The following is a 20908-nucleotide window of genomic DNA, read 5'->3' as shown; positions in this document are numbered from 1 at the left end:
ACGAAGAGGACAGTTATGAAGTGGCTCAAAGGGAGCGCACATCAGATACATTAGTACAAGATTCAAGTCCCACTGAGGCATCACGAAGGGAACATGAGGAAACATGTGTGATGCCTTTCAAGAATCTATTTACAACAGGGGACTTGAAAAGGGAAGGCTGATCAGGAAGCCTTAAGAAGGCTGAAATGGCCGAGAGGTTGCCCTTGATAGTGCCCAGAGCAGAGCCCTGCTGGGCAAGAGAAAGAAGGAAGAGGAGAACCTCTGAAAGGGGGGCAGAGAGTGGATCCGCAGCCTTTGCTGTGCACCATGCCAAAAATTTGTTCCACCTGCAGGCGTATACCGTTTTTGTGGAGGGGCGCCTGGCTGCCATAATCACATCACAGACTTCAGGAGGCAAGTCAAATGGCCTCAACTGCCGCCACTTAATCTCCACGCAAGTAGGTGGAGACTGGACAGGTTTGGGTTGAGGTCCGTCCCAGCTGCTGCGATAGAAGGTCCTCCTGAAGAGGCAGACGAATCGGGGGATCGACTGACATGCTGAGTAGCTCGGGATACCAGTATCTTCGTGCCCAGTCCGGAGCCACAAGGATGACTTGGGCTTGATCTTCTTCAGCACTCTGGGCAGAAGTGGTATAGGCGGAACGGCGTATAACAGACCGCAGCCCCACTCGCCACGAAAAGCATCGCCGAGCGAGTGCCGCCGTGGCAATTCCAAGGTGCAGAACTGACGACATTGCGTGTTCTCTTCCGTGGCGAATAGATCTAACCACGGCTCTCCCCACTGCTGAAAGAGACCTTGCACCACGTCAGAGTTCAGATGCCATTCGTGATCCATCATGCACCAGCGGCTGAGTTCGCCTGCCCAGCGTTCAGGGAACCTGCCAGGTGTTGAACCTCCAGGGTGACGCCCTGGTGTTCAAGCCATGTGCAGAAGCGCAGAGCCTCCTGACAAAGGGTCCACAACCCCACCCCGCCCTGTTTGTTGCAGTACCACATGGCGGTGGTGTTGTCAGTGAACACCTGCACTACACTTCCCTGGACAGAAGGAAGGAATGCCTTCAGTGCAAGCCGGCTTGACCGCAGCTCCAGAAGGTTGATATGGAGACGAGACTCTGCCGGAGACCAGAGGCCTCTGATCTTCGCCTCTCCCATGTGGTTCCCCCATCCCAGGAGGGACGCATCCGTCACTACTACGTGCTCCGGTTGGGGTAGGGAGAGGGATCTGCCGCTGACCCAATCGCGGTTCGTGAGCCACCACGGCAACTGACTCGCAGTGCCCTCCGAGATCAGGATGTGGTCGGACAGGTTGCCCTGATGCTGTGCCCACTGAAACTTCAGGTCCCACTGCAGAGCCCGCATCCGCCACCTGGCGTGATTCACCAGAAGGATGCAGGAGCCCATCAGCCCCAGGAGCCGCAGCGTCAATCTGACCGAAACTCGGGATAAAGGCTGAAAGATCGAAATCAGAGCATGAATATACCGAAGCCGCTGTTCGGGGGGGAAAACCTGAAACTGCGCCGAGTCCAGAACCGCTCCGATAAAAAGGAGCTTCAGGTACAGGGCACAGGTGTGACTTCGGCACGTTGATGGAGAACCCCAGTGAGTGCAGGAGGTCGGCTGGAGGTGGGAGACGACTGTTTGGGGCGAGCCCGCCTTCAACAACCAATCATCGAGATAGGGGAAGACTGAAACCCCTGATCTGCGCAGATGAGCTGCAACCACGCCATCACTTTCGTGAACACCCGAGGGGCGCTGGTAAGGCCGAAGGGGAGCACGGTAAACTGAAAGTGCTCGTGGCCTACAGTAAAGCGCAGGTAGCGCCGGTCTGCCGGCAGGACGGGGATGTGGAAATATGCGTCATGCAAGTCCAACGCTACCATCCGTTCTCCAGGGTCCAGGGCAGCTAGGAACTGAGCCAAAGCCAGCATCTTGAACTTCTATTTCCGGAGGAAGCCGTTGACGCTCCAGAGGTCCAAGATAGGGCGTAGGCCTCCTTTGCCCTTCTTGGGTACCAGAAAGTAGTGGGAATAGTAACCACGTCCTACTTCTGGGCCAGGGACGCGCTTGATGGCCCCCTTGGCAAAGAGGGCCATAACTTCTTCCTGCAGAAGTTGCAAGTAATCCCCCCGACATGCGGCGGTACTGCGGCAGCATGGCTGGAGGGGTCGCCTCGAAGGGGAGGGAGTAGCCCCTTCGGACGAATTGCAGCACCCACCTGTCCGATGTGATGGCGCGCTAGTGGAGGAGGTGATGGCGGACCGTGCCCCCCACTGGCGTCGAATGGGCCTGAAAGCTCAGACAAGAAGGCTTTGAGGCAGATGCTGCGGGAGCGGATGTGGACTGGCTTCGCCGTTGGCCACGGCGGTTACCACTTCCGCGGCCGCGTTGAGGCTGGTTCTGCGGCCTGTAGCTTGCAGTGTAGGAGAGTAGGGTCTGCAATCCTATGATCACCCAGATTTTTTGCTTTTTGCTTCACTGGTTTACGACTTTCCCTGGCTGTGGGCCTGCTAATCAGACCCACAGCCTAGCTGTTCTCTCTACTCCAAATTGTACCCAGGTACTGAATTGGCACTGGGCCCTCTCTTGTGTCCCTGTAACCAGGGCAGAGGTGTACCCAGAAGTCTCCCACGGGCTGCAGCATGTATTATGCCACCCCTGGGTTGACTAACTAAACCAGACACAACTGGCTGCTTGACAGCTGGGGCAAGGTGGTGTAATCACCCTTTGCTTTAGATATAGTATTCCTATATCTAAACCTAAAATGGACACATATATTCCTATCAGTCACTCCTATGGCAGGCCTTAACAATCCTGAAGGCAGAGTGCGTGGAATAATGTGAAATGGTGCTCTGGCATGAGCTGAGCCCGTTTGCAGCTTGCGGAACCAAGTCCTAATAGCTGTTCCATGATAACGCTATACCATATACTCTTAAGTGCATTATGTACCTCGCGGTCATATGCTAACTTTGGTATAACATTATCAAAACATGTCGAGTAAGGTGTCATACGAATTGGAATACTAACCCCTCGCCAATTCTGGCGACGGGGTTAGCATTCCACCCTTCTAGAGGGACACGAGATGTTGGTAACCTGTAACCCCGGTTAAAGTCAGACATAGCCTCAGCTCCACAAGAAGGATGCTGCCACCGAGACACAAGTCTGCCCTCCTGCTGCTGGGAGTCCTCCCAGCGCGGGAGGCAAGGACAAAGGGTTTCCTGCCAGGGGCGGTGCCAGCACCGTCCCAGACAGGATTTTGTGTATCCTAGGTAGGCAGGGCTTTAGAGGAAGGTGACTGCAAGTGGCACCCCGGTGCTCACTGTGCATATGCCGGCTTGAACCAGTTCCAGGGGCACACCAGCCCCTGAGCTGGGGAAAGCCCGGCATGGGAGAGGGGTGTAACCACCCCCCTTCCTAGTCCCACCCATAGGGCAGGACTTAGTCGCGTGCCAGCCCCCTTTTGCAGGATAAAGGTAGGAGCAGGCCCCCTTCCAAATTAGATCATCTTTGAATCCTGAACCGACTTTCCACGAAAGGAACTCAAGACTCTTCTCAAGATTTCTCCCTTGTGACTAAGGAGTAGTCACCCTGCAGCAGCAGGCACCATCCAAGCATCGCGGTCTGCTGTAAGTCTCTCCTCCGGATCAAGACTGCCCAGCTTGACGAGAACCGGCTTCCCTGGCACCTCTGACCTCTACCTGCATCTTCAGCCCAGCTGAGACCCGTGGGTGTGACGAGACCTCGAGGGACCGGCCATCTTCAAGACTGCACGACGCTTGCCCAGCACGACCACCGAGTGACCCTCACCGAGTGCTTTGGGGTAAGAGAAGCCCTGACCCTGAGCAGCTCCAGCACCGAAGTTCAGCCCCCTTGCACCCACGAGGTCTGCGTGGGGCCCTTCTGCTCTTTGCTGCTCACCGCGTTGTCCAGGTCACTTGCCCGTTGGCTAGTGGCCCTCTGACGACGAACTTCGACGACAAACACCGCTGGTCTGGTTGCTCCAGACTGGCCCTTGCTCCCCTCCAACAGAGGAGCACCCTGGACCCTCCTGGTCCACTCCAGACGCCATTTTAAGTCCACCGCGTGGGCTTGCATTTGCCAAGACTTGTTGCCCCAATCCTGGGTCCAGCGACGTCGACAGCAGATATCTTCGTGGGACAGCTCGCACCTCCATCCTGGTCACCGACAACGCCTCCTGGTCCGAGAGACTGCAGAGCCCAGCAGCGCCCACTCACCTGGTCAAGGTGACTTCGTCCGGTGCCACTCTGGTGCCCACCTAAATCATTGGCTAGTGATTCAGAACTTGGTCCCCTCTGCTTACAGGTCTTCTTCTTCCCCGATCCAGGCTTGGATCCCCATGAACTTCTTCACTGGTCGCCTGCCAGCAACTTCTTCCTTCAGGCTCCTGGTTCATCAACGAAGAAACCCGACGACATTTGAACCCTATGCAGCCGCAGCCCCTGGGCTAGGTAAACCGAGTACTCCGGTGCTCCAGCGTAGACCAACTCTCTAAGTGTCTAGATCCACTTTCGTTTTTGACCTACCTAGTCAAGTTCGCCCGAAAACACTAACTTTGCTTTTACTAGCCTCCATAGACTTTTTCCCGCCTTACGCGTGAGAGTTCCCACTCTGCACACAACGTCCCTAGGCCTCCTGCTTGTAATCTAAAGGTTCAGTAGTCCCGTCCTAGCGATCCTAAAGCCTATGAGAATAGTTACTTACCTGCTAGTAATTCGCATTCCACTTTTGTAGTATATGGTTTTTCGTGCCCCTCGGGCATTTGTGTAAATTGTGCGACTTTAAGTATTTCTTTAAGAGTTTTGTTGTGTGCTTAGCTCCCTGTCTCATAAAGAGCCAGGGTAGTCTTGTTATAAATAAATATACTTTATTTTTCATAACAACTTGTGTGGTGTCCTTTCACTTGGTGTTCAAGGGGTAAATGTGATGGTAAAACAGCTGGCTTAACACGCCCTCTAGAGTTTAGCCTAAAGACTGCACGTGTCCATGCTACTAGGATAGCTGGTCTATCAGGTTGACTTACAACCAAACATCAATAAGGGTTGTTTGGACTGATATAAAGTGTTCACTAGAATAGTGAACATTATATATCAGGCCAACTTCTCACATTGGTGAGCAGCGGTTGGGATTTGAGCTTGCTGTTGTTTTACCACACGTATCCTAAGTATATCATTTGAAAGATCACATAAGTACTAAGGTACATATAACTTAGCTTAGAATACTCTGAGTTCTACTGAACCAGCTGTTGTAGCTCCTAGGGCTTAGCACACCCTAAACTACAACTCTTAGCAAGGGATCAGTAGGCAAACAAATAGTGTAGGTAAGGGCACCACTTACACCTCACTAGAAAAGCATGTCTACCCATGGAGAGTCTTCAGAGACTCCCCTAGTGGCTAATAACCCTCCACAGGTCATCTCAAGATATGCAGCTCTCAATTTCCAGGAGTTGAGACACTTGTGTACCTCCAGGAAATTGAAACAGGGGTCTAACCCCACCACTCCCTTTCTGTTAGGTCTCTTAGAGACATATGATGCTAGGAAAGCCTCTCATACAGATGGGAGTATGCCAGCCTTAGAGGGTGCCCTTGGTGATCCAGACCTCCTGGACACTGAAAATGCAGTTGAGGAGGCGGAAGAAGAGGACCTCTCTGGGGATGAGGCAGACAAGAGGTCTGAGTTAGTCAGCAGACTTACTAGGGCCAACTTAGACCTATTTAGGGAAGGAGCTGGGGGACCCCCAGTGCTGACCCTAATGAGGCCTAACCTTGGAGTTAGAAGAGGTAGATCTCCTTCTAGGGACTCCAATAGATCTCTGCACTCTAATGCCTCTTCTCAGAGGAGAAGGATTTCTCCCCAGAGGAGATTGACTTCCCCTCAGACAAGAGAGCATGAAGCAAGGATGAAACAGGCTAATCTGAGGATTGAAAGGGAAGAACTTGCCCTGGCCAAAGAGAAGCTTGCCTTTGCTAGAGAGCAGCAGATGAGTGGGGTAGTCCCCACTGGTGGCAGCAATCTCCCAAGAGATAAAGAAAGGAGTTTAGATACTAAACACCTGAGTAAGATAGTGCCCCCCTTTAAACAAGGGGATGACATCCACAAGTGGATGGCTGCTTTGGAGAGGGCCTGCACTGTCCAGTGCATCCCCCAAAGTCAGTGGGCAGCTATACTGTGGCTCTCCTTTGAAGGCAAAGGTAGAGATAAGCTCCTCACTACTAGAGTTGAGGATGCTAACAATTACCAAGTCCTGAAAAATACACTGGTTGATGGGTTTGGCTTAACCACTGAGCAGTACAGGTTGCTGTTCAGGGATACCCAGAAAATTCAGTCTCAGGATTGGTCTGACTTTGTGGATTGTGCCACTAAGGCTTTGGAAGGCTGGTTGCTGGGCAGTAAGGTTACTGATTATACAGGGTTGTACAATCTGATCATGAGAGAGCAGATTTTAAATAACTGTCAGAACCAGTTGTTGCATCAGCACCTTGTGGACTCAGATCTGACCTCTCCCCAAGAATTGGGAAAGAAGGCAGACAGATGGGTCAGAACAAGGGGCAAGCAGAACCAGACTCAGAACCAGGGTGGTCAGAAGAAAGCAGACCAAAAGGGTAGTAACAAGAGTGAACAAAATGACCAGAAGTCTTCAACAGGTCCCCAACAAACCAAAGAGGGTGGGGGTCAGGCTTCACAGCAGAAAAAGAAGACTCAAGAAGGGCAGTCAAAAAGGTGGTGCCAGTACTGTAAAAGTAAGTCTCACTGGTTTAGTGAGTGCACCAAAAGAGGAGGGCAAACTCCTACCACTACAGCCCCTAAGGCAACTGCACCCCCTAGTACAGTCAGTAGTGGTAGTGCACCTCCCAAAGGAATAGTTGGGTTAACCTTGGGAACTGAGGGGTCTGACAACTTAGTTGGCACACTCACTCAGGCTGTCCTTGTCTGTACAGGGGATATGGATATGTCCCCTGATGTCAGTCCCAATACTTTGGGCAAATACCGACAGACACCTTTAATAAATGGCAAGATGGCTCAGGCCTATAGGGACACTTGTGCCAGTGTCACCATGGTGACACCTAACTTTGTGGACCCTGGACAGATCACGCCAGGTACAGATTTCCTGGTGACCAATGCCAGCAACGTCACTACCAGTCATAGTATGGCGATTGTTGCTTTCTCCTGGGGAGGGGTAAGTGGCCAAAAGAAAGTTGTGGTTAGTTCAGACCTCCCAGTGGATCGTTTGTTGGGCAATGATTTGGAGTCATCACTATGGTCAGAAGTGAAGCAGAGGACTCGCATGGAAATGTTAGGCTTGCCAGCACATGTGCTTGCTGTGAGGTCACAGGCCAGAAGATGCCCCACTGAACAGGTGCTGGATCCTGGAACAATGGACCAGACACCTTCCAAGAAGAAGAGCAGTAGGGTTAAGGCATTGCCTTCCCCCTTGCCCCAGGTTGAGGATCAAGTCTCTGAGGAGGCTGACCTGAAAGAGCTGAGGGAAACTGAGCCTAAAGAGCTTGAACTTGATCAAGTTGAGGTTCTGGGCTCAGGGGGACCCTCCAGAGAAGACCTGGGGAAGGCACAGTTAGACTGCCCTTCCCTTGAACCCCTCAGACAGCAGGCTGCTGCTGAGGCTGCAGGGAACGCCACAGGTGCCCACAAGGTATACTGGGAAGATGGACTCCTGTACTCTGAGTCAAGAGACCCCAAGCCTGGTGCAACCAGGAGGCTGGTCATCCCCTTGTCTCAGAGGGGTTTCCTTCTCACCTTGGCCCATGAGATTCCCCTTGCAGGACACTTAGGCCAGACAAAGACTTGGGACAGACTTGTCTCACACTTTCACTGGCCTCACATGAATGAGAATACCAAGGAGTTTGGTCGCTCCTGTGTCACTTGCCAAGCCAGTGGTAAGTCAGGTGGCACAACAAAGGCCCCCCTCATACCACTACCTGTGGTGGGGGTTCCCTTTGAAAGAGTGGGGATTGACATTGTTGGTCCAATGGAACCCCAGACAGCATCAGGGCACAAGTTTATACTGGTGGTGGTGGACCATGCCACCAGGTATCCTGAAGCTATTCCACTTAGGACCACTACAGCACCTGTAGTGGCAAGGGCCCTAGTTGGAGTGTTCTCCAGAGTGGGCTTCCCTAAGGAGGTTGTTTCTGACAGAGGTGCAAACTTCATGTCAGGATATCTGACTGCAATGTGGAAGGAATGTGGTGTCAACTACAAGTTCACCACACCCTATCATCCACAGTGCAATGGGCTTGTTGAAAGATTCAACAGGACCCTCAAAGGGATGATTCATGGACAACCTGAAAAGCTCAGGCGTAGATGGGATGTCCTGATACCCTGCCTCTTGTTTGCTTACAGAGAGGTCCCACAGAAGGGGGTTGGCTACAGCCCTTTTGAACTTCTGTATGGGCATCCTGTAAGAGGACCCCTGTGTTTGGTGAAGGAAGGATGGGAGAGACCTCTCAAAAAGCCTGCAACCAACATAGTGGACTATGTACTTGGTCTCCGCTCCAGGATGGCTGAATACATGGAGAAGGCATCTAAAAACCTTGAGGCCAGCCAAGAACTCCAAAAAGCTTGGCATGACCAGAGGCTGTCCTGACTGTGTACAAGCCTGGACAGAAAGTGTGGGTGCTGGAGCCAGTGTCCCCAGCAGCACTCAAAGACAAATAGTCTGGGCCCCGCACAATCATTGAGCAAAAGGGAGAGGTCACCTATCTGGTGGACCTTGGAACTCCCAGGAGCCCCTTCAGGGCGCTCCATGTGAACAGGCTCAAGGCATATGTCGACAGGAAGGACATGAGCTTGCTCATGGCCACAGATGAGGGACAGGAGGAGGAGAGTGACCCTCTCCCAGACCTGCTTACTCAGAATCCTGATGATGGGTCAGTAGATGGTGTTGTCTTTTGTGGCAGCCTCTCTGAACATCAGCAACAGGATTGTAGACAAGTTCTGCAATCCTTTAGACATATGTTCCCTCTGACCCCCAGTCAAACTGATTGGTGTACCCATGAAGTTGACACTGGAGACAGTCTGCCTGTCAAGAGTAAAATCTACAGACAGCCTGATCATGTCAGAGACTGCATCAAGACAGAAGTGCAGAAAATGTTGGAGCTGGGAGTCATTGAGCCCTCAGATAGCCCTTGGGCTAGCCCAGTAGTTCTAGTGCCAAAGCCTCACACCCAGGGTGGTAAGAGAGAGATGAGGTTTTGCGTAGACTACAGAGACCTCAATGCAGTCACTAAGACTGATGCCCACCCAATACTAAGGGCAGATGAACTTATAGATAGATTGGCTTCTGCCAACTACTTAAGCACATTTGACCTGACAGCTGGGTATTGGCAAATCAGGTTAGCTGAGGAGGCCAAGCCCAAGACAGCATTTTCTACCCCTGGTGGGCATTATCAGTTTGTGGTAATGCCCTTTGGTTTGAAAAATGCACCTGCCACCTTCCAAAGGCTGGTGAATCAAGTTCTCACTGGGCTGGATGACTTCTGTGCAGCATATCTAGATGATATTGCTGTCTTTAGCTCCACCTGGGCGGATCACCTGGTTCACCTGAGGAAAGTGTTAGAGGCTCTGCAAAAGGCAGGCCTCACTATCAAGGCCACCAAGTGCCAGATAGGGCAGACACAGGTTGTATACCTGGGCCACCTTGTAGGTGGAGGCCAGGTTCAACCCTTGGAGAGCAAGATACAGGCCATCAAGGACTGGGCTCCTCCAACCACCCAGACTCAGGTTTGAGCTTTCTTGGGCCTGACTGGTTACTATAGGAAATTTGTCAAGAATTATGGGTCCATTGTGACTCCACTTAATGACCTGACAAGTAAAAAGATGCCAAAGAAAGTTCAGTGGACAGCAAGCTGTCAGAAAGCATTTGATGACCTAAAGCAGGCCATGTGCACAGCACCTATCCTAAAGAGTCCAGACTACTCCAAGACCCTCATTGTCCAAACAGATGCTTCTGAGTTGGGTGTAGGAGCTGTTCTATCTCAGCTGAATTTTGATGGTAAGGACCAGCCCATTGCTTTTATTAGCAGAAGGCTGACCCCCAGAGAGAAAAATTGGTCAGCTATTGAGAGGGAGGCCTTTGCTGTGGTGTGGGCCCTGAAAAAGTTGAGGTCATACTTGTTTGGCACTCACTTTAAGATTCAGACCGACCATAAGCCCCTCTTATGGCTAAATCAGATGAAGGGTGAAAACCCAAAACTACTTAGGTGGTCCATTTCCCTACAGGGGATGGATTTTACAGTGGAGCATAGACCTGGTACTGATCATGGCAATGCTGATGGGCTCTCCAGGTATTTCCACTTAGAGCAAGAAGACTCACCTGGTCAAGGTTAGCTTATTGTCCCAAAGTTTGAAGGGGGGGGGTCATGTAGGAGAGTAGGGTCTGCAATCCTATGAACACCCAGATTTTTTGCTTTTTGCTTCACTGGTTTACGACTTTCCCTGGCTGTGGGCCTGCTAATCAGACCCACAGCCTAGCTGTTCTCTCTACTCCAAATTGTACCCAGGTACTGAATTGGCACTGGGCCCTCTCTTGTGTCCCTGTAACCAGGGCAGAGGTGTACCCAGAAGTCTCCCAGGGGCTGCAGCATGTATTATGCCACCCCTGGGTTGACGAACTAAACCAGACACAACTGGCTGCTTGACAGCTGGGGCAAGGTGGTGTAATCACCCTTTGCTTTAGATATAGTATTCCTATATCTAAACCTAAAATGGACACATATATTCCTATCAGTCACTCCTATGGCAGGCCTTAACAATCCTGAAGGCAGAGTGCGTGGAATAATGTGAAATGGTGCTCTGGCATGAGCTGAGCCCGTTTGCAGCTTGCGGAACCAAGTCCTAATAGCTGTTCCATGATAACGCTATACCATATACTCTTAAGTGCATTATGTACCTCGCGGTCATATGTTAACTTTGGTATAACATTATCAAAACATGTCGAGTAAGGTGTCATACGAATTGGAATACTAACCCCTCGCCAATTCTGGAGACGGGGTTAGCATTCCACCCTTCTAGAGGGACACGACATGTTGGTAACCTGTAACCCCGGTTAAAGTCAGACAGAGCCTTATCTCCACAAAATGGATGCTGCCACCGAGACACAAGTCTGCCCTCCTGTTGCTGGGAGTCCTCCCAGCGCGGGAGGCAAGGACAAAGGGTTTCCTGCCAGGGGCGGTGCCAGCACCGTCCCAGACAGGATTTTGTGTATCCTAGGTAGGCAGGGCTTTAGAGGAAGGTGACTGCAAGTGGCACCCCGGTGCTCACTGTGCATATGCCGGCTTGAACCAGTTCCAGGGGCACACCAGCCCCTGAGCTGGGGAAAGCCCGGCATGGGAGAGGGGTGTAACCACCCCCCTTCCTAGTTAGTCGCGTGCCAGCCCTCTTTTGCAGGATAAAGGTAGGAGCAGGCCCCCTTCCAAATTAGATCTTTGAATCCTGAACCGACTTTCCACGAAAGGAACTCAAGACTCTTCTCAAGATTTCTCCCTTGTGACTAAGGAGTAGTCACCCTGCAGCAGCAGGCACCATCCAAGCATCGCGGTCTGCTGTAAGTCTCTCCTCCGGATCAAGACTGCCCAGCTCGACGAGAACCGGCTTCCCTGGCACCTCTGACCTCTACCTGCATCTTCAGCCCAGCTGAGACCCGTGGGTGTGACGAGACCTCGAGGGACCGGCCATCTTCAAGACTGCACGACGCTTGCCCAGCACGACCACCGAGTGACCCTCGACCGAGTGCTTTGGGGTAAGAGAAGCCCCGACCCTGAGCAGCTCCAGCACCGGAGTTCAGCCCCCTTGCACCCACGAGGTCTGCGTGGGGCCCTTCTGCTCTTTGCTGCTCACCGCGTTGTCCAGGTCACTTGCCCGTTGGCTAGTGGCCCTCTGACGACGAACTTCGACGACAAACACCGCTGGTCTGGTTGCTCCAGACTGGCCCTTGCTCCCCTCCAACAGAGGAGCACCCCGGACCCTCCTGGTCCACTCCAGACGCCATTTTAAGTCCACCGCGTGGGCTTGCATTTGCCAAGACTTGTTGCCCCAATCCTGGACCCAGCGACGTCGACAGCAGATATCTTCGTGGGACAGCTCGCACCTCCATCCTGGTCGCCGACAACGCCTCCTGGTCCGAGAGACTGCAGAGCCCAGCAGCGCCCACTCACCTGGTCGAGGTGACTTCGTCCGGTGCCACTCTGGTGCCCACCTAAATCATTGGCTAGTGATTCAGAACTTGGTCCCCTCTGCTTACAGGTCTTCTTCTTCCCCGATCCAGGCTTGGATCCCCATGAACTTCTTCACTGGTCGCCTGCCAGCAACTTCTTCCTTCAGGCTCCTGGTTCATCAACGAAGAAACCCGACGACATTTGAACCCTATGCAGCCGCAGCCCCTGGGCTAGGTAAACCGAGTACTCCGGTGCTCCAGCGTAGACCAACTCTCTAAGTGTCTAGATCCACTTTCGTTTTTGACCTACCTAGTCGGGTTCGCCCGAAAACACTAACTTTGCTTTTACTAGCCTCCATAGACTTTTTCCTGCCTTACGCGTGAGAGTTCCCACTCTGCACACGACGTCCCTAGGCCTCCTGCTTGTAATCTAAAGGTTCACTAGTCCCGTCCTAGCGATCCTAAAGCCTATGAGAATAGTTACTTACCTGCTAGTAATTCGCATTCCACTTTTGTAGTATATGGTTTTTCGTGCCCCTCGGGCATTTGTGTAAATTGTGCGACTTTAAGTATTTCGTTAAGAGTTTTGTTGTGTGCTTAGCTCCCTGTCTCAAAGAGCCAGGGTAGTCTTGTTATAAATAAATATACTTTATTTTTCATAACAACTTGTGTGGTGTCCTTTCACTTGGTGTTCAAGGGGTAAATGTGATGGTAAAACAGCTGGCTTAACACGCCCTCTAGAGTTTAGCCTAAAGACTGTACGTGTCCATGCTACTAGGATAGCTGGTCTATCAGGTTGACTTACAACCAAACATCAATAAGGGTTGTTTGGACTGATACAAAGTGTTCACTAGAATAGTGAACATTATATATCAGGCCAACTTCTCACATGCAGGACGTGTGGGGTGCCCCTTCCTTGGCCACGAAAGGGGCGAAAAGCAGGCCCAAGGACTTGCCCGTAGCCCTGGAGTCCTTGAAACGCTCAAGCGCACTGTCTGCTTTGTCGCCAAAGAGGCGACGGCCATCGTAGGGCATGTCCATGAGCATGGCCGGGACATCGCCCGAGTAATTGGCGGACCTCAGCCATGAGTGGCAGTGAACCGCCACCGTCGTGGAAATCGCCCTTCCCAGCGAGTCCAGGGTATCCAGTCCACACCTGATAGCATAACGTGACGCATCCCGCCCTTCCGCAAGGTCTTGGGCGAACTGGGCCAGGGCCACCTCCGGGCACTGGGGCAGCACGTCAGCAACCGTGTCCCACAAGGAGTGGGTATAACGGCCCAAAAGGCAGGCGGTGTTGATAGATCATAACCCCAAACTCTTGCCAAACTGATCAAACCTTTTGGATTCCCGATCTGGGGGAGCGGTCGGGAATGCGGTCTGGGACGTAGATGGCTGGATCACCTGGCTCTCGGGGGTGGGGTGTACAGACAGAAAGATAGGGTCACCCGGAGCAAGGCGGTGACATTGGGCCACGTTCCGATCCACAGGGGGCACTGTGGAGGGCTTGGACCAGGTGCCCATTAGAACGTCCGTGAATGTCTCATTGAACGGCAGCAGAGGCTCCGAAGAGCTTACTGGCGGCTGAAGCACTTCAGTGAGGAGGTTAGTCCTCACGACCGCAGCAGTGAGCCCATAGCCAAGGCCTTGGCCGCCCTGCGCAACACTACACCATAGGTAGCACCCTTCTCCGTAGCCACGGAGGAGAGATGAATCCAGTGTCGGGCGAAGTGTTCAAACCACTGGCCTCCCCTAGCTCATCTTCCCAGTCCTGGCTCATCTGGCACTGTTGTGCCAGAGGGTCCTCAGACCCCTCTCAGTCCTCCCCTTCATCCGTGTCCTGGTATACAGGTTGGAATGACGGAGCCGTGTCGTAGGTGAAGGCCTCACCTATCGACGCCGGAGACGGCGCCGAGCGGCGCCGTTCCGATGCCGGACCAGGGCTGCAACCGGGGTCGACGTCGTCCGAGGACGGCGCCAGGAGCGACACCAATGGGGTCTGCGCAAGTGGAGGAGTCGTAAGGTCAACCAGCGTCGACCGGGATCCGTGCACGGATCCCACGGGGGCCAACGGCGTCGGGACCGAAGTCGCCGGGGCTGAAGCACCCGACGGCGCCAGAGCCACCGGCCTGCCGAGGCCCCAGTCTGACCTGCGGGCCCGAAGGTGCGCCAGCAGGCCTCAACGGAGGGAAGGGAGTCCTCATGGCAATGAAGAAGTCACGATTCTCCTCTGGCGTCGCTCGCAGGCCAGGGACAGCAGGGTGGCGGCGCTGGGTGCTCCGACGGAGCCGCGTGGGCGGTGTTGCCCGAACCCTCGGCCGCGTGGACGGTGTTGCCCGAACCCTCAGCCGCGTGGACGGTGTCACCCGAACCCTCAGCCGCGTGGACGGTGTCGCCCGAACCCTCAGCCGCGTGGACGGTGTCGCCCGAACCCTCAGCCGCGTGGACGGTGTCGCCCGAACCCTCAGCCGCGTGGACGGTGTCGCCCGAACCCTCAGCCGCGTGGACGGTGTCACCCGAACCCTCAGCCGCGTGGACGGTGTCGCCCGAACCCTCAGCCGCGTCGCGTGAGGGGAGTCAGAAGAGCGATGACACCTCTTCGACTTCTTCTTAGAGTGCCTCGACTTACCAGAGGACTTGGAGCCTGACGAGTGATGACAATGACTCCTCGAGCGACGACTGTGGCTCCGTGACTGGTCCCTCGACTTCCTCCTTGACCGGGACCTCGAACGGTGCGGAGCCGACCGCCAGATCTTGAGTAGCTTGCGGGTCCGCTCCCGCCTAGCTTTCAACGCCAAGGCCCGGCCGTCGGGGCAAGACTTGTCGTCGTGGTCGGCACGCGGCAGTAGAGACACCGAAGGTGGGGGTCGGTCACCGATATCAGTCGGTGACCGGCGTCACGCGGCTTGAAGCCAGGCATCCCTACGGCACCAGGAGACGAAGTCGACTCGAAAAAGAGATCCAAAATAGATTAAAAAGTTAGTAAAAAAATGACTAAGAGTACTGCTCTTCCTGGATCTGCGCTTGCTGGCGCGGAAAAAAGAATAACTGACGTCAGCGCGCGAGGGTGGCATCTAAGTACTCGGGCGGCGTCTAAGTACTCCAACGTCATCCCAGCGATCAAGACGCTGACGGACGCGGAGCTGCAGACGACGCCTACCGACGCGCAAGGGGTACTGCTGATGAAAACTTTCCGGATCTATTTTGACGCCTGGGGATATTCTAAGGTAAGGAATCTAACACTAACGTGTTTCTTTCAGATCTTGGTGAACACTATCAGCTATCCTTTGTAGCAGAGTGGGAGGTGATCGAGCTATTTCCTCTTTAAGCCCACTGACTATCTTGTATAGGATACTAAAAGGAATTACAATATTAAAATATTACACACCTTCTCTGTATCGTGATTGATCATTTTGACATCCAATAAGGATTTGATCGTTTTTGTCAGTTCTTTCTCATTCATCTGCGTGCTGTCCTGAAGTTCTCTGTAATTTACTATTTCGCTGTTGTTGAAGGCGAGCAGGACTGCCATTTGGTATGTCGTAACCATAGCAACATATGGTTTACTTAGATAATTCATTTTGACTTCACCTAGTGGGGAAAAAATAATTAGGATAGCATAAAACACAAAGTAAAGATATACTTTTTTCTTATCATCTTAAATCAAAATTAAGATTTGAATAAGGGCTACACCATCAAAAACAAAATTATTTTGCTGAGGCTCATGAAATGTAACACCAGTTTTCCATGTACAACAGCGGGTAGACATTTTCATAACGAGAACTAGCAAAAAAATATATTACGTTTAATGTCTTAGAGACAGGAGGATTATGTTTTGGAGTAGTAACAGATGCCTATTTACTCTAAAAAGTGTTAAAGGCTGACAAAATATGGTACCAGACGTTGCTTACAATGTGGAAAGGGTTTTGGTCAGCCTTTTCTCATTTTATTTTTTTACTACAAATGGAAATTATGAGGTGTAATTAAGAGAATAAAGAAACACAATACACGACACACATGATTAAATTTGAATTTGATAATGATAGTTTCAATCTGAAACATACAACTACATTCATTGACAGTACAAATAACTGTCTTACATAAACTACATCCATGTACAGTTATTGTATTTTACATAATTAAAAAGCTTCCAATTTATCCTGATGCTGCACTGACATAAGTAAAATGAGGACGGGAATTACAATCGGTCATACTTACGTTGGCTCCAAGATTTGAGCTCACTGTTTCTCCTGTACACACCTATCTTTTTAATTATGCTTCCAGCTTCAGACCAGGATTAGCAAGAGAAGTACTTACCAGTAACTAGCATTATCAGAGTCCTGAGGTGAATCCTATTACAATATACATTGCCACTTTTGTCCACCTACAATAAAGCCCACTCTGCAACTCGGTATAGGGCAGCTGACACTATTAGTCAATTATATGGAGGAACTAGTTGTTCACCAGCTTCAAGACCATTTTGAAAGGTGGCATTATCCAGCACTATAAACTCGGCATAAAGCCTCAAACATGCAACTGAGACATTGATTCTAGGAGTCTAAGACAAAAAGTCAGACCGGGGATAACAAAGGACATGGTCAATCAATCAATCATGCCATTTGTATAGCGCGCTACTCACCCGGAAGGGTCTCAAGGCGCTTGGAGGGAAGGGGTCTGCTATTGCTCGAACAGCCAGGTCTTGAGTTGTCTCCTGAAGGCGAGATGGTCCTGGGTCAGCCGAAGGTGGACGGGGAGGGAGTTCCATGTCTTGGCCGCCAGGTAGGAGAAGGATGCCTCCGGCGTTGGCTCTTCGGATGCGTGGTACGGCGGCGAGGGCGAGGCTGATGGACCGTAGCTGGCGGGTGGGCGTGTAGAAGGTCAGGCGGTCGTTGAGGTACTTGGGGCCCAGGTCGTGGAGAGACTTGTGTGCGTGAGTGAGGAGCCTGAACGTGATCCTCTTGCTGACGGGGAGCCAGTGCAGGTCCCTCAGGTGGCCGGAGATGTGGCTGCGTCGGGGGATGTCCAAGATGAGTCGGGCGGAGGCGTTCTGGATGCGTTGGAGTCTTTTCTATAGCTTGGCTGTGGTTCCGGCGTAGAGGGTCCATTTCTACAGAGTCTCAAACTATTCTTTGTATACATACTGGGATACTAGATAGACTAATTCTGTTTGTCCATATCACTCAAACGGCTCCAAACTTGTTAATTGCCTTTTTTTGCTTCTGAAGATAAACTGGGCCTTTAACTCCTTCCATGCTCATGACGGAGCCGCTCCATCATGAGCCTCGGTTGAGCTGTGCTCATGACGGAGCGGTTCCGTCATGGCCCGCTCGGTGTGCCTGCGCGGTGCGAATTCCGCGCCTGCGCTGGACATTCCATTGAGCGGGCGGGGCCATGACGGAACCGCTCCGTCATGAGCACAGGGCAACCGCGGCTCGTGACGGAGCGGCTCCGTCACGAGCATGCGAGCACCGCTCGGCCCCCCTCCCCCCTAGCGCTGCGGCGGAATTGCCGCCGCAGCGAAGGAGTTAATGCGCATTGATGCCAAACTTATACAGAAGAGTTTTGCATTACATTCCCTTTGCCTGTTCCGATCTAATTTCTAAATGCTCTGCTTTCATATGTTTAAGATCAGCTGTTACATTTTCAGTGACAGGCTGTATATGCAAGTCACAAAGAATCAAGGTTTTTTCCACATGCTGATCGAATGCCCAAGCAGATTCAAGGAAGTCACCTGCGATGAAATGAAGGAAAAATTTAATGAACATTCTATTTCCCATGGCTAACACCCCATTTCAGAGATTAACCTGGACTTTTTTTTATAGAAAAGAAGTAAATCATATATGTGTGGCTCATAATAGATGATATACGACTTAAGCCAATGCTGCAATTGACAGGTGTTTCTTCATTTATAAACATTGAACATTCCAGAACTTTGAGACACTCAAAAAAGGCAATACAAATCCCTCAAATTAGACCTAGCTATAGCATGATTTCTGCAAAGATGTGCACTTTCCTTTCTCTTGAACAATTTGGGAAAACATATTCTAAAAATCATTTTAGCATGTTGAAATGTTAAATTTATCATTTTCAACTCACAATTCGTATTATTTGGTGGTTTTGCTGTTTGCCTCAAGTTCTCTAACCTTCCATGGCGGAGTCTCTTACTTGGTTCTCTGTAATCCCCTCTATCAGCAAGAGGGAGGTGCCCTGCATCTGATTGAATACTATAGAAACTAAAATCAGTCTGCATCAAAGTGTAATTGAAGGAGGCTGGCTTAGTATATGGTGCACACTTATTCAAGTGGTGCACCCCGCACTAACCAAGACAACCCTTATGGTGATTTTGTTGGTCTTTGATAACCAAAGAAATCTCACAAATGGGTAGCTGTGGAGAGCAGCCATCAAGCTTATCATTAAGGAGTGTAAAGCAGCTTGTTTTACCACATTTAATTGATAGTGTAGATTATATGAAAAAGAACCTCACAGTGTTTTATAAAAAATAAGTCTATTTATTACACAACACACTCACTCATACATTGGTATATCTCCTACCTGGAGATATCCACAATACACAAGAATACTTAAAAATAATCAGGTAAGTACCACAAATTACCCTGGTCTCCAGGGGGAGACCAAACCATATACTTAGAAAGAGGAATGCAAACGGGCTTGGACCAGAAGGCTCAGAGAAGAAGGGGACACAAGGAACCATCCAAGGCTGAAGTATCCAGGAACTCCACAGAAGCTGTGTGCAGGGTGGAAACCCAGCTGCGTACTGAATGGAAGTCAATGTTGCAGATCCTTCCCAGAGGAACCTGACAAAAGCCCTTTGATAGATGGAGTTTTGGGGAGCCAGCCCACCCATGGATGCTGCAGGAACCAGGTTACATGCGCCAGGGTGCATAGGGGTGAAGTGAAGTCGGAACCTGCGTAGACAACAATGGACGGCTTCAAAGAAGATGCCTTTGGAGAAGCCTGTGAAGGAGTCCGGTGAAATCCAAGGGTAGATTCAGGAAGAGAAGAACCTGCAAGCAGAGGGGACAGAGCCTATGCCACTCGTAGGTGATTAGGAGGCATGGAAGCACAATGTAGACTGATGTTGAGAGGTTCAGAAGAGACAACGGTGACCTTGTCGTTGCAGCTCTGAGGACCAGGCGACGCAGAGGAAGACCAGGAGCCGTGCATGAGCTGTCCCACGTAGGATGTCAGTGTCCAGGTGGTCGATGGCTGGAGGGAGCACCAACAAGCCTTGGTAGCTGCAACTGGAGTGGAAAACGAAGAGATGCTGTTGTTGGGACCAGCGAGGTCCAAGGGACTCACCAAATGCAAGAGAGTCAGACCAGGCCCGAGCAAGCAGGTGAGCCCATTGAAGCAAAGGAAGATCCTCGAGAGGAATCACAGGCCGAAGGCACAGGAGTCGCAAGAGGACCTCGAGCAGCTCACCAAAGATGGAGGCCTACGGTGTAGAAGATGCGGAGAGGACGCTGATCTTGGCAGCAAGAGATACTGGAGGCTGGAGCTTTTTTTACCCTGAAGATCTCTGGAGAGCAGAGCCAAAAAGCCTTGACAACGGCAAGTTGATGCGGTGCACAGGGGTTTGGTCCCAGCGGCTCAGGCGAGGGATACAGTCCCGAGAAGACAGGTCAGGCCTCTAAAGAGCTGCAGGACACCAGCTGTGTTGCTGGGCCTCAGGAAGTCTGGTCAGCTTCATTGTGGTGCTTGCAGATGCAGGGAAGGGATTCCTTCACTCTCAGGCAGATTACTTCGGATGTCCTTAATGCCAACAGGCCTTCTGGACAACCTAGATGATGCATAGACACAGACAACGCAGAAGACTTGTAGAACAGCGAGGCCAGGAGCAGCAGGAATCTTCCTTGATGCATTCTCAGTTCCAGTCAAAGTCCAAGTGTCCAGAGGGTCAAAGAGTGTCTTGGTTTCAGAGGTGAGTCCTGCTCCATGAAGAATCTAAAGACCCACCCACAGGGGAGCCCTTAAGTACCCTAGGGAAGGGTTGGAACGACTCTGGGGTAATTCCAAGAGGAGGGGCTGGAAAGAGGGGAAGTTACTCCCAAGTTGTTTGTTCAGTTTTCTGCCTGAGCGGGAACCATCGTTCCTGACTGGCTCAAACTTGAGTATGGATGGAGGGTACCAAATGTGCCCTTCAAAGCAGTCCAGTGGCACTGGAAAGTGCCCCCCACCCCTGCCCAATACACTAAGCCCTTTCTGGGAGGTGGTCACACCTCCCTGTGACAGGAAACCTGTTGTTCTACCTTCCCCTGCTTGAGCTCAGCTCAGCAACAGGAGGGCAGAATCGTGTCTGTGGTCGGCCGCAGCACTAGCTTGAATGTAGACCCTGAAAGGCTGATACTGGGAGTACAGAGGTGTCCCCTAGGGAGCCCCCCCCCCCGTACATAAGACCATACTCCCAGCACCGGAATTGGTGATGGGGTATAATTTCAACATGTTTGATACCAAACATGACCAGGTTTGGTGCAGCCACTCTATATTATAAGACACCTCATAATGACTGATGTCTGCTTTATACCTTAAAATGGCAGACCGCACTTACAAAGCTTAGAGAATCGACTTCGGGGTTTGAAGAGGTGTCCCGCTCATAGGGGCACCCTCACACTTGTAACCAAGCACCCTGCCCTCAGGACTGAAGAGTCTGCCATAGGGGGGACGTGGGTCCCTTGCTTACTGTGCCCTGGATTCAAGCTA

General features: G+C 51.6%; 1 protein-coding gene across 1 annotated transcript in view; it reads right to left on the bottom strand.

The window, feature by feature from the left end:
* Positions 1-20908, bottom strand: part of CUL2 (cullin 2) — a 517464-nt gene that overhangs the window by 73107 nt on the left and 423449 nt on the right. The window contains exon 18 of the mRNA XM_078663320.1: positions 15576-15778. Within this exon, the coding sequence (XP_078519446.1) occupies positions 15576-15778 (203 nt within the window). The remainder of the gene's footprint in view (positions 1-15575; positions 15779-20908) is intronic.

Source organism: Lissotriton helveticus, chromosome 10, assembly GCF_964261635.1.
Source record: "Lissotriton helveticus chromosome 10, aLisHel1.1, whole genome shotgun sequence".
NCBI classification, from domain to species: Eukaryota; Metazoa; Chordata; class Amphibia; order Caudata; family Salamandridae; genus Lissotriton; species Lissotriton helveticus.
Note: the sequence above shows the minus strand (reverse complement) of the source record. Positions and strands in the feature narration are given on the sequence as shown.